Genomic DNA, 18,347 nt, shown 5'->3' on the forward strand with positions numbered 1-18,347 from the left:
TTCCTAGTCGAATTCGTTTCCACTGTGCCACTACGGGAACTCTGGAAATATTTTTCTTAAAAATCACTTATCTCTCAGCTTCCTTTTTTCCTTACTTTTGATAGATAGGTACATGGATATTAGAAATTGTTCATTTTGACGGTGCCAGTTCCATCCCCTGCCTGGCGTAGTGGATTAAGGATCCAGTGTTGCTGCAGCTATGGTGTAGGTTGTAGCTTCAGCTCAGATTCCGTCCCTGGCCTGGGAACTTCTATATGCCTCAGATGCAGCCAAAAAAGAAAAAAAAGAAAAAAAAAGAAAGAAAGAGTTCACGTTTATGTTGCCTCTACTATAAGGAAAACAAATAATAATGTGTTATATAGGGTAGTTGATACTTTGGTTTCCCTTTTGGGGAGCAGGGGGCAGTGGTGGAAAGGAAGGCAAACTGGCCTGTTCTCAGGAGTAACTACGGCTCAATCTCAGCCTATTATTGCCGCAGACCAACGTCAAGAGAAGATCAAGTCCAGATTTTTATGTGCTATCTCTTGATTTTTAAATATTGGTAACTGATGACAACTACATACATCTATAAAGATACTCAGACATGTAGTGTATATATGATCTTGGCTTTACTGGGCTCAGAAATGGCCAGTTAACAATCTCTGGCCTCTCAGGTGAACCCATCCGTGCCCTGGTCCCAACATTACAACAGGCAGGGTGTGTTGGCCCGGTCTTCTCTAGACCTTTCTGTTTAAAAAAATAGAGTTCCCTGGTGGTTCAGTGGGTTAAGGATTCGGCATCATCACTGCTGTGGCTTGGGTGGCTGCTGTGGTCCCTGGAACTTCTGTATGCTGTGCGCATAGCCAAAAAGAAATAAAAGTAAATAAATAAAGGGACAAGAATCTTTTCTAGTTGGTCACAGTGGGTTCCCGATGGAAGCTTGCATTTTGCTTGAGTGTTGTATCTGTGGGGCTGCGGGGGACAGTCACTTGCCTCGGGGCTCAGGACTCGCCACATCACTCTGCTCCTCCCTCCCTCAGGATGTCCATGAGGAGTCCCGGCTCTGCCCAGCTGGCCCTGGATGACGCTGGCACCATGGTGAACTGTACCGTCAAGTCAGAGGGGAAGAAGGAGCCCTGCCACGAGGCCCCCCAGGGCTCGGCCACCGCAGCTGAACCCCAGCCCGGAGACCCAGCCCGGGTCCCCCAAGATGGTGCTGACCCTCAAGCTCCAGCCCAGGTGCCCAGCACTCTGCTAGGGGCTCCTGGGTCAGTGTCCCCACCCCGCTTCTGTAGCCCCATGCATGTGGCCATTCCCCGAGTGGGTGGGACAGGCATCCACCAGCCTAGCTGGGCAGAGGGGCTGGCAGAAATGTTCTTCTCTGGGCAAGACTTAGATGGGTGGGTGGGTCAGGCTACCTGTCTGAGCAGGATCTTGCCCTCATTCATCTGATATTAGCTGCTCACCTATGTGTGACCAGTCCTTACTCTCCAGGACTAGTTGAGAGATAGGATACACAGGCTCTGAGTCTGGCTTAAATCTGTTAGGCTTTTTCATATGATTTGTGAAAATCAATCTGATTACCCACACCAGAGTTAACTCACTGTTCAAGACAACACAGCTGCTCGTCCTGAAGAAGCTGAATTACACGAGCAGCAAGATTTCTTGCAGCTCTTAAAAACTCCATGATTCCATGCAAGAGATGTAAAAAGGGAGAATATGATCAAAAGCCAAGTGAGAGAAAATTGGGAGAGTTTGGGGACTCTGAGAAGGATCCAGCCAGGAGGAATATGTGAGAGTGGAGTTCCCGTCGTGGCACAGCGGAAACGAATCTGACTAGGAACCATGAGGTTGCGGGTTCGATCCCTGTCCTTGCTCAGTGGGTTAAGGATCCGGCGTTGCCGTGAGCTGTGGTGTAGGTCAGCAGCTATTAGACCTCTAGCCTGGGAACCTCCATATGCCGCAAGTGCGGCCCTAAAAAGACAAAGGACAAAAAAAAAAAAAACCAAAAAAAAACACCACATGAGTGAAAATCAGGAGAGTTTGGAGGCTTCTGTGTGAGAGAAGATTGGGGGATAGGGATGGCGATCATGGAGGACTTCCTGGAGGAGTAGGGCTTTGAGCAGGGCCTTAAAGAATGGAGAGGATTTTGATGAGAAGAGGAATAGAGGGGGTGGTGTCTTAAAGAGGGGAGGGGTGGGGGCCCTGGGAGTAACCAGCTGAGCTGGAGCAGTAGGTATATGCAAAGGAGCAATGAATAGCTGGCTTTTGGCCTCTGATTCTGCAGTGGCCAACCTCACTCCCATGTGTTCCCTCCCTCGATCCCAGCAACCATCCTATGGCGAGAGAGGTATTAGTATTTTCATTTTCAGAAGAGGGAGGTCAGGTTTGGAGTTCAGGGACACACATGGGATCAAGCACCTTGTGAGTCACGGAGCCCAGGTCTCTTGTCTTTGAACCTTTTGTTCTTATTTATCAAGTCAAGTCTGAGCAAAGGTCAGAAAGGTGGGGAGGGAGGGCCTTACTCAGGGGAGGTGGGGTGGGAGATTCTGGGGCACCTGCAGGGTGCACCTCTCCCGAGGTCTGACCCCCTTCTTTGGGGGTGACAGTGACATTCAGTGTGTCTTGCAGGATAGCAGCTCCCTGGAGAGCAGTGGGTCCCCAGAACCCAAGAGACCAGGAGGCCCCGAGGCTGCTTCTGGAAGCCAGGAGAAGCTGGACTTCAACCGAAATTTGAAAGAAGGTCTGATGTCTGCCCTGTTTAGAGATATAGGGGCCTGGGTGGGGAGGTGGTGGGATGGTGGCTCCTCATTCCTTTGGTATCTTCCAGTCGTGCCGGCCATTGAGAAGCTGCTGTCCAGTGACTGGAAGGAGAGGTTTCTGGGAAGGAGCTCTGTGGAAGCCAAAGACGTCAAAGGTGAAGGCCATGGGCAGAGGCGGGGGCGCCGGGGGGAGATGTCTGTGCCCCTTTCCCTTCTCCAGGCCTGGCCATGCAGTCTAGGCCTGTAGGGCAATTCCTGGGGCTCTCGGCGCCCTCACGCCTGGCTTGTGCCTCTCTGGCTCCTGCCTGGCCCTAGGAGTCAGCGCCATCCCTCATGTGCAGTGCCCAAGCTCTAGGCTTCTTCCCACGCAGCAGAGGCCTGATGGGAATCAAATCCCCTGATTTGGGCTCTTACCAGGGACCCTAGTGACCCCAGGTATGTCATTACCACTTCCCAGACCTCACTGTGAAATGAGCCAGACTTTCCCTTTCACTGCTGGAAATTATTTTTTATTTTGTCTTTTCAGGGCTGCACCTTCAGCATATGGAGGTTCCCAGGCTAGGGGTCGAATCAGAGCTGTAACCGCCAGCCTATGCTACAGGCACAGCAACATGGAATCCGAGCCTTGTCTGCGACCTACACCACAGCTCACGGCAACGCCGGATCGTTAACCCACTGAGCAAGGGCAGGGACCGAACCCACAACCTCATGGTTCCTAATCGGATTCACTAACCACTGCGCCACGACAGGAACTTCTCCCCAAGTGATTATTAAAGGGGTGTTGCTTGGGTTCATTAGAGTGATAAAGTTTCCCAGTGTGGCTGCTCACACTCCCAGAGGAAACTTTAAAACAATGCAGATGTCCAGGTTCTACTGAATGCGAGCCCCAGAGGATGGGGGCCTGGGCGATGGTATTTTTCAAAGGCTCCCTGATGCGAATAGTCTACAGCCTGGCACTTGGGAATAACTGTCGCATCTGCTATGAGCTGGATTGGAGAGATAGGGCAGCACTGACATTGCTAGTTAAGACCCATGTGCCAGATCTGTGATTAAGCTTTACATTCAATACCTCTCACCCTCACAGCAACTCTGTGAAGTGACCATCATTGTGCTTATTTATAGATTCGAAAACTAAAGTGCAGAGAAGTTGGTAGCTTGCCCAACAGTTCCCGGGAGGCATGGGTTAAAAGAGGAATTTTTTTTTTTTTTTTTTTTCCCCTCTCTTTAGGGCTGCACCTGTGGGATATGGAGGTTTCCAGGCTACGGGTTGAATTGGAGCTACAGCTGCCGGCCTATGCCACAGCCACAGCACCTTGGAATCTGAGTTGCATCTTCCACCTACACCACAGCTCACGGCAACGCTGGATCCTTTACCCACCGAGCGAGGCAGGGGATCGAACCTGAATCCTCATGGATACCAGTCAGATTCATTTCCACTGAGCTACAGTGGGAACTTCCTAAAAGGGGAATTTGAGTCCAGATCTGTCTTGCTGCAACACCTGAGCCTGTCACACTGGGCCCTCCTGTGGGATGGTTGTCCACCCTGACCCTGTGGCATTGGGCACTTGAGGACATCCATCCAAGAGGTGGGCCAGGGCCGAGATGCCCCACCATCAGCAATTCCGGGACCTGGAACCAGCAGCTGATGGGGAGGGACTTCTAGAGCTGCTAGTTGTCAGATGACTGGCTGAGGAGCCCCCTCCTGGGCCAAAGTTGCCTGTCAGTCATCTCTGCCGTCCAGCCCCTGACAGGGGCTTGGGGGCGTAGCAGTTGCTCAATGTCATACGGATGGATGGATGGACAGATGAAAAATTCTCAGTGGTGGTTGTTTCACTGTGGAGCAGGGACCCAGGAGAGCCTGGCAGAGAAGGAGCTCCAGCTTCTGGTCATGATCCACCAACTGTCCACCCTTCGGGACCAGCTTCTGACGGCCCACTCCGAGCAGAAGAACATGGCTGCTATGCTCTTTGAGAAGCAGCAGCAGCAGATGGAGTTGGCCCGGCAGCAGCAGGAGCAGGTGGGCCCTGCTTGGTGTCTGGCTCTCTTTCCAGGGGTGTGGGTCAGCCTGGGGGGAGTGATCAGGCTTATGGGTGCATGCTGAGGCCTTGGGGGCAGATGTGGGGAGGGGACCACAGGTAGAGGCTGTAGAATTCCCATCTCTGGCACATCGTAAGCCCTTGTGAGGGGACAGGGGCTAGAGGGAGGCTGAGGGGCTCTGCATGAAAGCAGCTGGCTGCTTGCTGCCCCGCCTCCATCCCTAGTCTCTGAGGAAAGGATTGGCTCTCCTGCTTTTTGGCCTGTCCAGCTGTCCTCCTTGGTTGGCACTAGCGCGGAAGTCGGGGTGAGGATGGTGCCGCGAAGGCTTGTGGGGGGGTGGGATCCTGGAGCCTAAGGTCCATGCTCCCATCTCCTTTTGCCAGATCGCTAAGCAGCAGCAGCAGCTGATTCAGCAACAGCATAAGATCAACCTCCTTCAGCAGCAGATCCAGGTAAAACAAGCCGAGAGCTAGGTGATGGGAGAGCAGGAAGTTAAGGGGTGGACGCCAGCGTGGACAGGGAAAGTCAGAGAAGCGGACGAAGCAGAACCACTCAGCCCTGACCCTAAGGAGAAGGCTCATTTCTGCTCTCCTGTGTCAAGGGTGGGGCCCAGAATATCTTCCTCCCCAGCTGGGACCTGAGGACAGAAAGACAGGGGCCCACAGAGGGGGCGTGGAGTCAGATGGGTCCCTCTGAAGACTGTTCCTGCCCCAGGCCTGTGTCTCTTGTCCCTCGGTCCACCCCATGTGACCAGGGCTGACCACAGCTAGGGAGCTGGCTGGGCCCCCAGGGACTCACACAGGATTTCTTTGCCCTCAGCAGGTCAACATGCCTTATGTCATGATCCCAGCCTTCCCCCCAAGCCACCAACCTCTGCCTGTCACCCCTGACTCCCAGCTGGCTTTGCCCATTCAGCCCATCCCCTGCAAGCCAGGTGAGCGTGGGCAGGGAGGGCTGACCGGTGGGCAGGGAAGGTGCCCAGGAACAGCTCTCATCCAGTCCCTGGCAGTGTGGCCTTTCTGGGCCTCAGTTTGGGTTCTGTCTAGTGGAAGAACAATCCCTTCTTTCCAAATTTCACTGGGAAAGAAAAGAAGTAGCACATTGAAAACCATAAAGTGCTTTCCAGCAGTAAGAGGGTGTCACCAATCTAGGTCTAGTCCCTCAGTTCTGGTGCATGTCCTGTACCAGAATACTAATATTTTGAATGTTAAGTGAGATTTATACATCTCCCAAATTCATGCTCTCGCTCCTGCCCTGACCATAAGAGCTGCTGCCTTCTGCACCATCATTGAGTCTCAGTGACACAGACCGAGCACCAACCATGCATCAGTTGCTGAGTTAGGCAGCCAAGGGGGTGATAAAATGTGGACTTTGAGGAGTTAACAAATCTGACTAGTATCCATGAGGACATGGGTTCAATCCCTGGCCTCACTCAGTGTGTTATGGATCCAGCATTGCCGTGAGCTATGGCGTAGGTCGAAGACTCGGTTTGGATCCCCTGTGGCTGTGGTTGCGATCTAGGCTGGCAGCTACGGCTCGGATTCCACCCCTAGCCTGGGAACCTCTTTATGCCCTAGGTGCAGCCCCAAAAAGACCAAAAAAAAAAAAAAAAGTGGACTTTGAGCTCAAAGAATTTATTTCAAAGAATGTCTGGGGAGGGAGATAGAAGGATACCATCAGCTGGAGCATCTGGGGAGGTGGGGAATCTGGGAGGGCTTCTTGAGGAGGTGACCCTTGCTTGGGTCCCGGGGGGAGTAGACTTGTGAGGATGAGGCTGGGAGCTGAGGGCAGGGGCCTGTGTCCTGAGGCAGGAAGCCCCAGGGGGTGCTGGAGTTGAGGGGAGCTGTTGGATCTGCCTGAGGGGCAGTTGGGGCCAAGCTGGGACTTTGGAACTTATTTTGTAGGGTGTGGGATAGGCGTAAATGGCTTAATTCTAAGAGGATGTGTTGTCACACTGACCGAGAGTGGTAGGGAATGAGGGGAGCCATGTGGAGGTAGGACTGGGTAGGGGGCTTTTGAGGGGATTTTAGAGATGGGGGATGACAGCCTGAACTATGAACTAGGGCAGTGACAGTGGGACCCAGGCAGAGATAGAATTATTGGGCTGTGATCACTGAGTCCCTCTGAGTGGTCCTGGGGACAGGGCAGAGATGCTGCCCATAATTGATCCAAAAGGGGAACAGGTTTTAAATCAACCCTCTTTGGCCTGCCCTCTCTGTCCCACTCAAGAGAGGAGCCAGGGCAGATCTATCTGGATGAGTTCCTATGGGTCCACCAGCAAGGGCACACACAGGTCATGGTCAACTCCATGGACTCCAGGGCACAGGAAGGGGAAACACAAAGGATGGAGAAAGTCAAGCCTGACTTTTTTATTTTTATTTTTTGTCTTTGTAGGGACGCCCCGGCAGCATATGGAGGTTCCCAGGCTAGGGGTCAAATCAGAGCTGCAGCTTCTAGCCTACACCACAGCCACAGCAATGCCAGATCCAACCTACATCACAGCTCACGGCTACACCATAGCTCGTGGCAATGCCAGATCCTTAACCCTCTGTGCAAGACCCGGGATTGAACCCGCGTCCTATGGATACTAGTCCGATTCGTTACTGCTGAGCCACGATGGGAACTCCCTCAAGCCCTGCTTTGAAGGAGGTTTCCAGTTTGGGGTGAAGAAGTGGGGCCTGGGAAGCGGGGGCAGTGAAGAGGGAGCCGGGTTGCACAAAACCATTGCAACTCTAGGTGGCTCCAGCTCACAAGCCTGGGCTGGTACATGGTTTGCATAGAGTCCAAACTCCCTGACTCCACCCTCACAGGCCCTGAACCCCCCCCCCCCCTTGCCCATCATGTGCCCATCTCATTTCCCACCTGCGTGCCTCCCCTCCCCAGGAAGCCTGCTCCAGTCACCCCAACTGGACAGAGTTCCCTGGCATGCCACCCGTGTGGCCCCTGTCACTGCCGGCCATGTGGTCTGTGGTTTGTCTCCCTGACTTCTTGCTCCACCTCACCTGTCAAGTCAGTGATGCTGGGCCCGTGGAGCAGGAGAGGTCTGGGTTCAGAGCTCAGTGCTCCCTTTTATGAACGATGTGGGCAGCTGTGTCACTTCTCCAGGTCTCAGTTTCCTTATCCATAGAATGGGATGATGTTTGGAGTCCTGATTACAGGCCACACACTGGGGATTACCGGGATAGTGGGCAAGAGACGGGTTTTCATAGGTACAGAATACAGGGGAAAGGAGGAGACGGTGTTACCTGTTCTCATCTCCAATGGGTGGGAACTCTACGCTCAGTGGGTCAGGAAGGGCAGAAGGAGGGTGATGAGGGCGATCTGTGTGCGGGGGACAAGTGCCAAGGAGGTCCTCAGCAGCGCTTGGGGGCTGGGAGGGCGGTGGTGGGAAGCAAGCTGGGCCAGCTCCGAGGCTCTGCTCATGTGGTGCTGCTGGGACCTCGTCAAGCAGGGTGTCTGCTGTTCTGTGCTCATCCAGGACTTTTCTCCTTGCCGCCTTTTCCATAGTGGAGTATCCGCTGCAGCTGCTGCACAGCCCCCCTGCCCCCGTGGTGAAGAGGCCTGGGGCCTTGTCTGCCCACCACCCCCTACAGGTACTGCCCCAGCCTGTGATGGCTGGCTGCCCACCTAGGGCACTTGGGCTCCTTTGCTCGCGTTCATCTGCTTCTTCCGTTTTCTCTTCCTGTCTGTCCCGTTATCTGTTCCGGGCATGCTTGTCTCCTCTCGTCCTCTGTCACTCTATGGCCCCTCGGTCCTTCGTTGGGGGTGTCTTTGGTGTCTCACTCTCTGGCCTCTCTGGGTCTCCCTCAGGAGCCCTCCCAACCCCTGAATCTCACGGCCAAGCCCAAGGCCCCCGAGCTGCCCAACACCTCCAGCTCCCCCAGCTTGAAGATGAGCAACTGCGGACCCCGCCCCCCCAGCCATGGGGCCCCCACACGGGACCTGCAGGCCAGCCCCCCCAGCCTGCCTTTGGGTAAGCCTCCTGCACCTTTCCCTTCAGCTGTCTTCTTGGGGAGAGCGTGACCCTGGGCACATCCCTTCCCTTCTGCCAGATACAGATTTTGTAAAGCAAGGGGTTAGGCTTGCCCTCTTTGGCCCCTTAAGTTTCGGCACTCAGTGTCCCAAAAGATCCCCTTCTTACATCAGGGATTCATCCACCCCGCATCAGGGATTCAGGCCACAGGGATGTCAGGGGGTGCCATTCTCACTTCTGGTCTCCTGGCACCATGACTCCAATGCAAAAGGTGCCCCCTTGGGGATGTGCGCTGAGTGCAACAGAAGGGAAGAGGGAGCTTCATTCAGCTCAGGGTGGCCAGGTATGAGCTGGTTGGACCCCCTCAATAACTCCTCCTTAGAGTTCCCATCGTGGCTCAGTGGTTAACGAATCTGACTAGGAACCATGAGGTTGCAGGTTCCATCCTTGGCTCGCTCAGTGGGTTAAGGATCCAGCGTTGCCATGAGCTGTGGTGTAGGTTACAGACGCGGCTCGGATCCCGCGTTGCTGTGGCTGTGGTGTAGGCCGGCGGCTGCAGCTCCGATTAGACCCCTAGCCTGGGAACCTCCATATGCCGTGGGTGCTGCCCTAGAAAAGGCAAAAAGACAAAAAAATAATAATAATAACCCCTCCTTTCCCTGCATATCGCTCCCCCACCCCACAATGTCTCCCATAGGATTCCTTGGTGAAGGGGATGCTGTCACCAAAGCCATTCAGGATGCCAGACAGCTGCTGCATGGCCACAGTGGAGCCTTAGAAAGTTCCCCCAACACCCCCTTCCGTAAGGTATGGGCTCCCACTCTCCTGCACCCCAGTGGCCATGGGTGGAAGACAGAGTCTGAGGCTACCAAAGGGAATATCCGAGGGAAGGGAGTGGGGGCTGCAGAGGGGGCTGATGAACAAGTTGCTCTGTCCACCCAGGACCTCATTAGCCTGGACACATCCCCAGCCAAGGAGCGGCTGGAGGAGAACTGCGTGCACCCACTGGAAGAAGCCATGCTGGGCTGTGACGTGGACGGTGAGGGCTCTGGGTACTGGGCTTCTGGGCAAGAGGGCCCACCTCTGCTTCCCACCAGGGCTAGGGTGGGTCATGTTGTGTTTGTCTCCAGTCCCTTTGTCTATGGAGTGTCCTTATGTGTCTGTCTCTGAGTCCCTGGCTGGGCCTCTGCTGATGTCTTACTCCTGACCATCCCTGGCCTCTGCGGGAGCCTCCCAGCACCCCCTAGTGGTCAAGTTGGGAATGTCCTTTTCTGCCCATGCTGGAGGACTCTCCTTACTCCATGCTGGGGACTCTGCCTGGCTGATTCCTCCCCTGCTCCCCAGGCTCCCGCCACTTCCCTGAGTCCCGGAACAGCAGCCACATCAAGAGGCCCATGAATGCCTTCATGGTGTGGGCCAAGGACGAGAGGAGAAAGATCCTTCAAGCCTTCCCAGACATGCACAATTCCAGCATCAGCAAGATCCTTGGTAAGGGCCAGTGAGTGGGGTCTCGGTGGCTTTCGGGGGCTCCAGGAGCCATGGTCCAGCAAGACCTGGTTGCAGGAGTCAGCTGGGTCTACTTAAGGCTTGCTAGGTGAACCCCAGTGGAATCCGATGGAGTGTGGCAGTCAGGCAGGATAGGGGGCAGCCGAGTCCTGGGGTGTTGTCACAGTATAGGGCTCTTCAGCACCTAAAAACTCAGCAGGGCAGGGAGGGCAGAAAGAGAGAGTACATACATGCTTTAGCCCCTATGATCGCTCCCTAGCCTGTTCCCATTTGCCTAGACCCTTGGAGCTGGCTCTGGCAGGAAACAGGAGAGACTGGCCTTCTTGGGCTGTCAGTAGGACAGTTTTTAAAATTATGTGTCCCCCCTGGAGGTCAAGGAGAAATGTAAGGCCAGGTGGGGCTAGAAGAGGGCAGTTGTTTTGCAGCCTCAGCTCCTCCAGGGTCTGTACAGGTCTCTTCGTCAACTGAGACACCGGGTATTTTTGTCCCGAGCAGTGAGCCTCTGGTCATTGTTGGGGGCCTGGGTGGCTACTCTTTTGTTTATGCAAATCATGCAGACCAGAGGCCTCCCAGAGTTGCTGGGTAGTTTGGTATGTGGGTGGGTGCTGTGTCTTAAGCTGGCAGTTGAATAGCCTTACACATGCCAACTTCATCCATTTGCTCAGTCTCAATGGAATGCCCACACTGGGCCAGGTTCTTGCTGTGGAAACGCATGCACATATCTCTGGGACCAAAACCTTCTTGGGGCCTCCAGGGCCTGTAGGGGGCTGGGGGTGTTGGCAGAGCCCAGTGCTGACTGCCTGCCCCCCCCCACCCCTGGGGATGGGCCAGGCTCCCGCTGGAAGTCCATGACCAACCAGGAGAAGCAGCCCTACTACGAGGAGCAGGCGAGGCTGAGCCGGCAGCACCTGGAGAAGTACCCTGACTATAAGTACAAGCCGAGGCCCAAGCGTACCTGCATCGTGGAGGGCAAGCGGCTGCGGGTGGGCGAGTACAAGGCTCTGATGAGGACCCGGCGCCAGGATGCCCGCCAGAGCTACGCGACCCCGTGAGCAGGCTCCCCTGTCAGCCGTGACACGTGTGTGTGTGTGTGTGTGTGTGTGTGTGTGTCGGGAGGGTGGCATTATCTGTTTGTGGCTGAGTCTGTGCATGTTACTGTGGGGGTGGCTGTGACTGGTGAGTCCCTGGTGGCTCACGATATAGATTAGTGACTGAGTGACTGTGGGGGACTAGCGTACGTATATCTGGAAAAATGTGCCTGTGGATCCCATTTCTCACAAACTTGGTAAAAATTCAGGGATACTCAAAATCAGGGTCCTTATCATACAAAGGATTCCCGACTTGACCAAAGCAAAGCATCTTAGTGGATTCCTTTAAACAGGAGACTCCCTGGGGCATATGAAATAGTTTCCAAAAACTGGATTCACACACTATCCTCCAGGAATATCTGGACCCGTAGCCTTGAGGCTGCATGTGTTTGGGGGTCTGGAGCTGACAGTGAAAATGCCATCAGGGAGTTCCCTTGTGGAGCAGTGGAAACAAATCTGACTAGTATCCATGAGGATGCAGGTTCGATCCCTGGCCTTGCTCAGTGGGTTAAGGATACGGCATTGCTGTGAGCTGTGGTGTAGGTCACAGATGCAACTTGGATTCTGCATTGCTGTGGCTGTGGTGCAGGCCAGCGGCTGTAGCTCTGATTTGACCCCTAGCCTGGAACTTCCATATACCGCAGGTGTGCTCTTAAAAAAAAGAAAAGAAAATGCTATCAGAAAGCAGCCCGGGAACAGAGTGTGTATATCTTGAAACCAAGGGTGTGAGGTGGGAGGGTGCACCCTGAGGAGGCGGGGAGGGGAGGGGAGAGGAGGGGGTGCACCTGTAACCCTGCCCCGCCTCTGCTCCCCAGCCCGCAGGCCGGCCAGGTGCAGATGAGCCCCTCAGACGTCCTGTACCCTCGGGTGGCGGGCGTGCCGCTGGCACAGCCCCTGGTGGAGCACTATGTGCCCCGCAGCCTGGACCCGAACATGCCTGTCATCGTCAACACCTGCAGCCTCAGGGAGGAGGGCGAGGGCACGGAGGACAGGCACTCAGTGGCCGATGGTGAGATGTACCGGTTCAGCGAGGAGGAGGACTCGGAGGGCGAGGAGAAGAGTGACGGGGAGCTGGTGGTGCTTACGGACTGATCCCGGCTGCGTGGGCCTGGCCACCCTCCTCCCTGGGGAGGACCTGGCCCCAGGACAGGGGGACACAGCCACCCACCCTGGACTGTGTTGGTACTTGGACTTGGGCATGCCCGGGAGAGGGGCACAGCGGTGCATTTGTAGATAATGTTCACGACGGGGAGATACCCCCTCCCCGCTGCCCCATGGGCACACCTGAGGAGCTGATGGCTCCACTTGGTGGTGATGGGCTGAGATCCAGGCCCATGGGGCTTGTGGCCAGGGGACACCCAGTGACCCTCCCTGCAGGTCTGCCCACCCTGAGGGTATGGCAGCTACAGACCTGTCCCCTTGGGGCCACATGCTTTGTTTCCATTCTTGTCCTAGCGGGACCAGCCACCATGGGACCAACACAACCGCCCCCCCACCGCCTGCGGGCACCCCCCCCGCCCCCGCCTGCAGTACCCTAGATTGCTCTTCTGCCATGAGGATCACTTTGTACTTTGTGCAGAAAGGTCTGGGTGTCCTCGCCGTCTTTATCTTCTGCCAAGCCTATCGTGCCTCTGGCTGCTGTGTGTGCATGTGTGTGTGTGTGTGCGCATGCGCGCACATGCACATGTGTTTTCATCTGTTCTTTCATTGCACAAGGTATTTATTGAGTGCCCGCTATGTGCCAGGCACTGTCGCTGAGTTCCTGTGAGTGTGTCTCTGGATGCCATTCTCGCTTCCCTGGGGGGGCCCTTTCCGTGCTTCTCTTCGTCCCCTAATTGCTACCTCTTTGTCAGTCTGGGTGTCTCAGGTTCTGTGTGTCCTTGGTGCATTTTTCTCTCTGTCCCTGCCTCTCTGGAGGGCCTTTCTTGTATCTCTGCCTTCCCAGGTGTCTGCCCTTGCCCTTTGATGCTGGCCCGGTCTCTGCCCTCAGCCCCCCAGCCTCCTGCCTTCCCCTTCGCTCCTTCCCCGACCCAGCCTGTCAGTTCCCACGGAGCCATTTTTAGCTCCCAGCAGCTTGGGAATGTGCTTGGCCTCCAGGGGGCTCTGGCCTGGTGCCCCTGCCCCCGGTCCCAACCTGAGTGCCAGGAATAGGGGCAGGAGGACGGAGGGTGCCCTCTTCTGTCCGTGACAGAAGCCCTGGAGAGGGGGCTCTTGTGGCAGCTGGTTGCCACTCCTTGAGCAGGGGTGGGAGGGCCCCATTCTTGGAAGGGAGTGGAAGGAGAAAAGGGCTTCGGCTTTCTCTCCATCCTCTCCCACCCAGCTCGCCCCCACCACTCCTTTCCCCTCCCCCACTCTACACCAGAACTTGCCTCAACCCCTGACCCTTTTCACAAGATCTTTGCCCAAGAAAATCCAATCCCATTGGCACATGACTCCAAAGATCCTGAACAGCCCCTAATGGGGGGCCGGGTTGGGGTGGGAAGGGAACCCCAGTCCCACAGGGACAGAGTCTGTCCGCCCCCCAACCTTCTCCCCTTCCCTTCCACTTCCCCAAGCCCAACTTCTCTCCAGGCTGTTTCTTTTTTTTTTTTTTGTATGACTGTAAACATAGATAGTGCTTTATTTTGTTAATAATAAGATAATGATGAGTAACTTAACCAGCATATTTCTCCTGTTTACCCTTGGAGGAATTGTTTGTTTGTTTTCTGTTGGCATAATAAAGACAGACCATTTCAGTCTCTGGCTCTTGTTGGAGGGGGGATGGCACGGGAGCCTGGCCCAAGTCCAGAATGTTTCCATATGCCACCAGCCCAGGCACCACTGCCCCCTTGTGGCAGCCCCAGGGAACTTCATGCATGGAGCCCGTGGGGAACTATCCTAGGCAAGGGAGGCCCAGGCCAGGTGCCACCCCAGAGCCCGCACCTGAGAAAAACACCACACCTGCTTCAAGGAGGTGAAGCAGGAGTTCCCATTATGGCGCAGCGGAAACGAATCCGACTAGGAACCATGAAGTTGCAGGTTTGATCTCTGGTCTTGCTTAGTGGGTTGAGGGTCCGGCGTTGCCGTGAGCTGTGGTGTAGGTTGCAGACTTGGCTCAGATCTGGCATTGCTGTGGCTGTGGTGTAGGCTGGCAGCTACAGCTCTGATTGGACCCCTAGCCTGGTTACCTCCATATGCTGCAGGTGGGGCCCTAAAAGCAAAAAAAAACAGAGGTGAGGCAGACCTCACCACAAAGTGGCCACCCAGGTCCTAAGAAAGAAGGCAGTGGCACAAGCACTGTAACAAGAGTCAGGCAGCTGGGGTTCTCCCCAAAACAAGCTACACGGTTTTGTGTGTGTATTGCAGGGGGTGAGGGGTGGGGTGGGAGTGATCGGGCCTCCCCTCTAGGCCTCATTGTCCTCATCTGAAAACAAGGAGGTTAAGCCTTAGCCATGGCTCTTACCCTCTTTTGGAGAAGGAGCCCTTTGAGAATCTAATGAAAGCTGTGAAACTCACTCCAGAAAAGGACTCACATGAAGGCCAGGAGCTCATTTATGAGTCTCCCCCCGCCAAGATATTGATTAATGAAGCAGGGTCTCCATTGATGCACTTCAGGGCTCTGTGACCTTATGCTTTGAAGTGAGAATTTCAAAGATGTTTCACACTAGGAGAAATAATAGTCCATTAGCCCTAAAAGAGCTGGATGACAGACTGAAACTCTTTGAATGCAACAACGGTTGATAAAAAGACCAACCCTTGTGGCTGGAAATTTAATCTCACTAATATGAAAAGGGGGCAACAAAGCTGAGAGGTAATTCTTGTCAAAGAGGAAGACTTAGGTGGGATTAACACAGGTGTGTGCTGGAGTTCCCCTCATGGTACAGTGGAAACGTGTCCGACTAGGAAACAGGAGGATGCGGGTTTGATTCCCGGTCCCACTCAGTGGGTTAAGGATCTGGCATTGCCATGAGCAGTGGTGTAGGTCGAGGCTGGATCCAGCATTGCTGTGGCTGTGGTGTAGGCAGGCAGCTACAGCTCCAATTTGACCCCTAGCCTGGGAACCTTCATATGCTGCAGGTGTGGCCCTAAAAACAAACAACCCCAAAAAACAGACATATGTGCTAACAGGAGGGAGGTGAGGGGCCAGTATACACCATGCAGTCCTGGTCTCAGGCGCATCATGCCAGTCCCAGGCCCCTCAGTAGAAAAGGCCATTATCACCCTGGAGGGGCCCAGAGGCAAGCATTCTGAATGGAGAACTGGAGGGAGTTAGTGGATGGACACATTCTTAAAGGATGGTTGAGGGCCAGGGATGTTTAGTCCAGAAAAGAGACAATGGGGGTAAGGCCAAAAGAACAATATTGCCTTTTATTTTTTTTTTTAAGGCCACGCCTGAGGCATAAGGACATACCTGGACTAAGGTTCTAATTGGAGCTGCAGCAGCTGGCCTATACCACAGCCACAGCAATGCGGGATCCAAGCTGCATCTGCAACCTACACCATAGGTCATGGCAATGCTGGATCCCCAACCCACTGAGTGAGGGCAGGGATCGAACCCGATACCTGTTGGGTTCTTAACCTGTGAGCCCCAACAGCAACTCCAAGACTGCTTTCTTCAGAGCTGTCAGGTGGGTAACACATAGATGATACAGCTCATGAGGCAGCACTAGCACTTAGACTCTTGATGCAAAGTCTCAAGGGCCAACCAACATTTTTGGCTTGAACTTTTTGATAAAAATGGTCAAAAGTGGTAGTGTTCTTCCCAACACGGGAAGTATTCAAGCAGAGGCTCCTCAGTGCTGGAAACTGGACTTCCAAATTGGAGGGGGTGGTAGTGAGAGAAGGTAGGTGTGACTGATTTCAGGGTTACAAACATGGTAGTAAAGACACCCCAAGAATTAGGGTCCCAGTTGGTTTTTTTTTTTTTTTTTTTTTTTCGTCTTTTTGTTCTTTTAGGGCTGTACCCGCTCCATATGGAGGTTCCCAGGCTAGGTGTCTAATCGGAGCTGTAGCTGCCAAACTACTCCAGAGCCACAGCAACGCAGGATCCAAGCCGTGTCTGCGACCTACACCACAGCTCACGGCAACGCTGGATCCTTAACCCACTGAGCAAGGCCAGGGATTGAACCCACAACCTCATAGTTCCTAGTTGGATTCGTTCCCCTGCACCACAAGGGGAACTCCCAGGGTCCCAGTCTTTTAATCTAGGGAGTGTCCTGGCTACCAGCCTTTGCTGGTTTTTCCCAGCCCAGCCTCCCAGAGCTTTGAGACCCCTCACCTTTGCCCTCTGCATCCTAGGTCTCCCACAGGGCAGTGACCAGTAGCAGAGCCCAGCCCCTTGGCCCCTTGGGAAGAGGTGCTTGGCTGACTGTGGCGCCTGCCCCCTGGTGGTCACATGGGGGAGTTGCTCATTTCAACTTCGAGTCCACTGCCCCTCGCTATTCCAAACCAAATCTGGGCAGTCTCGTTAGGACATTCCAAGCCAGGCTCACCCTCACCCCCTGCCAGTCCTGAGTGCCTCTCACTTCCCTATTCCCAGCTCCTCTGTGGCCTCAGGGGAGCCTGAGACCAGTACTGCCCACCTCCCACTCCAGCAACCCTTGTCCTGTCCTCATTCCAACAGCTAAGACAGAGTCTCATGGCCTGCATCCTCTTAGGATGGGAAAGCTCTGCCTGGGAACCTGTGGTTGGTGTCCGGGATACCCACCCCACTGGCCCCAGGAGAGGCAGAACAGGCTCAGTTGGGTCTAAAGTCCAGGAACAGAGTGTCCTCGACATTTCCAGGAAGGCCAGGGCACAAGCTTGCTCTCTGGCCTCTGCCTCTCCTGCGAAGGCTGAGGGTCAGAGCCCAGCGGAGATGACCTCTGCCCAGAGCTCCTGTTAACTGTCAGAGGCCTCAGAGTGGAGCCAAGGCCCCCCCTAGGAGTCTCCAAGTCCTGGTGCTGAGCTGGATGGGCAGGGGCCCTGGTTGGTCCAGGGTGGCAGTGAAAGGAGAGATGGTGGGATTCCAGGCTTTATTGGGGGGGGGGGGGGTCTGCCAAACTTCCCATCCCCCACCCCTTTCCCTGGAGAATGGGAGGAATGAGGATGCTTTTCAAAGGCAGCAGCAGGATGGTGCCGACACATTAACTCCTTCAGTGCAGGTGGCAGCTGGGCCTCGGGGCATCTGGGGGGTGGTGGCCCCTGTCCCAGGCATTCCCTGCTTACCACTGCACCACCATCTCAATGCTGTGACATCAAGGCCCCAGGAGGCTGGAAAGAAAACTGCCTGCACAGGGGTTAGATCTGCCCTCAGCTCCAGAGGTGAGTCTTGAGAGGAACAAGGAGGGTGGGCACTGCCATTTAGTCCACGAGAAGGCTGCATGCGTGACTACCTGACCCCACAGGGGCCCTACCTGCCCAGCCCTGCACCGTCCCTGTGCCAGGGCAAACCTTTCCCCCGTGTCCTCCACGAGCACCCCTCCTAGGCTCGATAACACTAAACATCAAGGGCCTGGCCACACTGGATCACCGTGACCTTGAACAAGGCCCCAGCTGCTAGTGCCGGCTCAGCTCCATTGGTTGCCATGGCATCCTGGTACTCACGCAGGCAAAAGCCAAACAGCCAGAGTCCACCTGGAAGGCAGCTGCTGCTGTGGCCGCTGCTGCCACTATGGGCACCAGGCACCTTGTCGGGGTGGAGGTGGGGTTGGGTGCATGGATGCAGCTGTAGCCCTGAGGCCCAGCCCTGGGAGTACAGCCTGGGCTGCAGAGAGGTGCCCCCACTCACCTTTGAGTTTCTCTTCTCCCTCCCTCTGGCCTTCTGAGAAGATGACAGATTGGTTCCAGGAATCACCCTGCCTGCCCTCAGGCAGAGCAACCTGCATCCCAATTCCCGAACAGCTGGGGGCCAGCGAGATTTGGGAAGAAGTCCTGCTTGGTACCATTTGGGGCTTACTGGTCCACCGCCTGAGTAGGCCGAGTTCTTGGAATCCACAGCCTAGCTCTCCCTAAGCTGTGCTCTCTCAGGGTCAACTTAGTCTA

At 55.0% G+C, this 18,347-nt stretch overlaps 1 protein-coding gene across 1 annotated transcript in view; it reads left to right on the top strand.

Annotated features, from left to right (window-relative positions):
- SOX13 (SRY-box transcription factor 13) overlaps positions 1 to 14,080 on the top strand; it is a 48,560-nt gene extending 34,480 nt beyond the window's left edge. The window contains 14 exon segments of the mRNA XM_084978396.1: positions 1,020 to 1,212; positions 1,215 to 1,247; positions 2,611 to 2,722; positions 2,810 to 2,896; positions 4,586 to 4,758; positions 5,162 to 5,230; positions 5,598 to 5,712; positions 8,286 to 8,371; positions 8,589 to 8,751; positions 9,449 to 9,558; positions 9,694 to 9,790; positions 10,096 to 10,239; positions 11,089 to 11,305; positions 12,161 to 14,080. Of these exon segments, the coding sequence (XP_084834522.1) occupies positions 1,021 to 1,212; positions 1,215 to 1,247; positions 2,611 to 2,722; positions 2,810 to 2,896; positions 4,586 to 4,758; positions 5,162 to 5,230; positions 5,598 to 5,712; positions 8,286 to 8,371; positions 8,589 to 8,751; positions 9,449 to 9,558; positions 9,694 to 9,790; positions 10,096 to 10,239; positions 11,089 to 11,305; positions 12,161 to 12,437 (1,875 nt within the window). The 5' untranslated portion in view covers position 1,020 and the 3' untranslated portion in view covers positions 12,438 to 14,080.
- The last annotated feature ends 4,267 nt before the right edge of the window (positions 14,081 to 18,347 follow it).

The sequence above is a fragment of the Sus scrofa genome, chromosome 9, assembly GCF_054392235.1.
Source record: "Sus scrofa isolate SSC_HxYL_T2T_F1_AM1 chromosome 9, Sscrofa_HxYL_maternal_Yorkshire_Landrace_v2.0, whole genome shotgun sequence".
Classification (NCBI taxonomy): Eukaryota; Metazoa; Chordata; class Mammalia; order Artiodactyla; family Suidae; genus Sus; species Sus scrofa.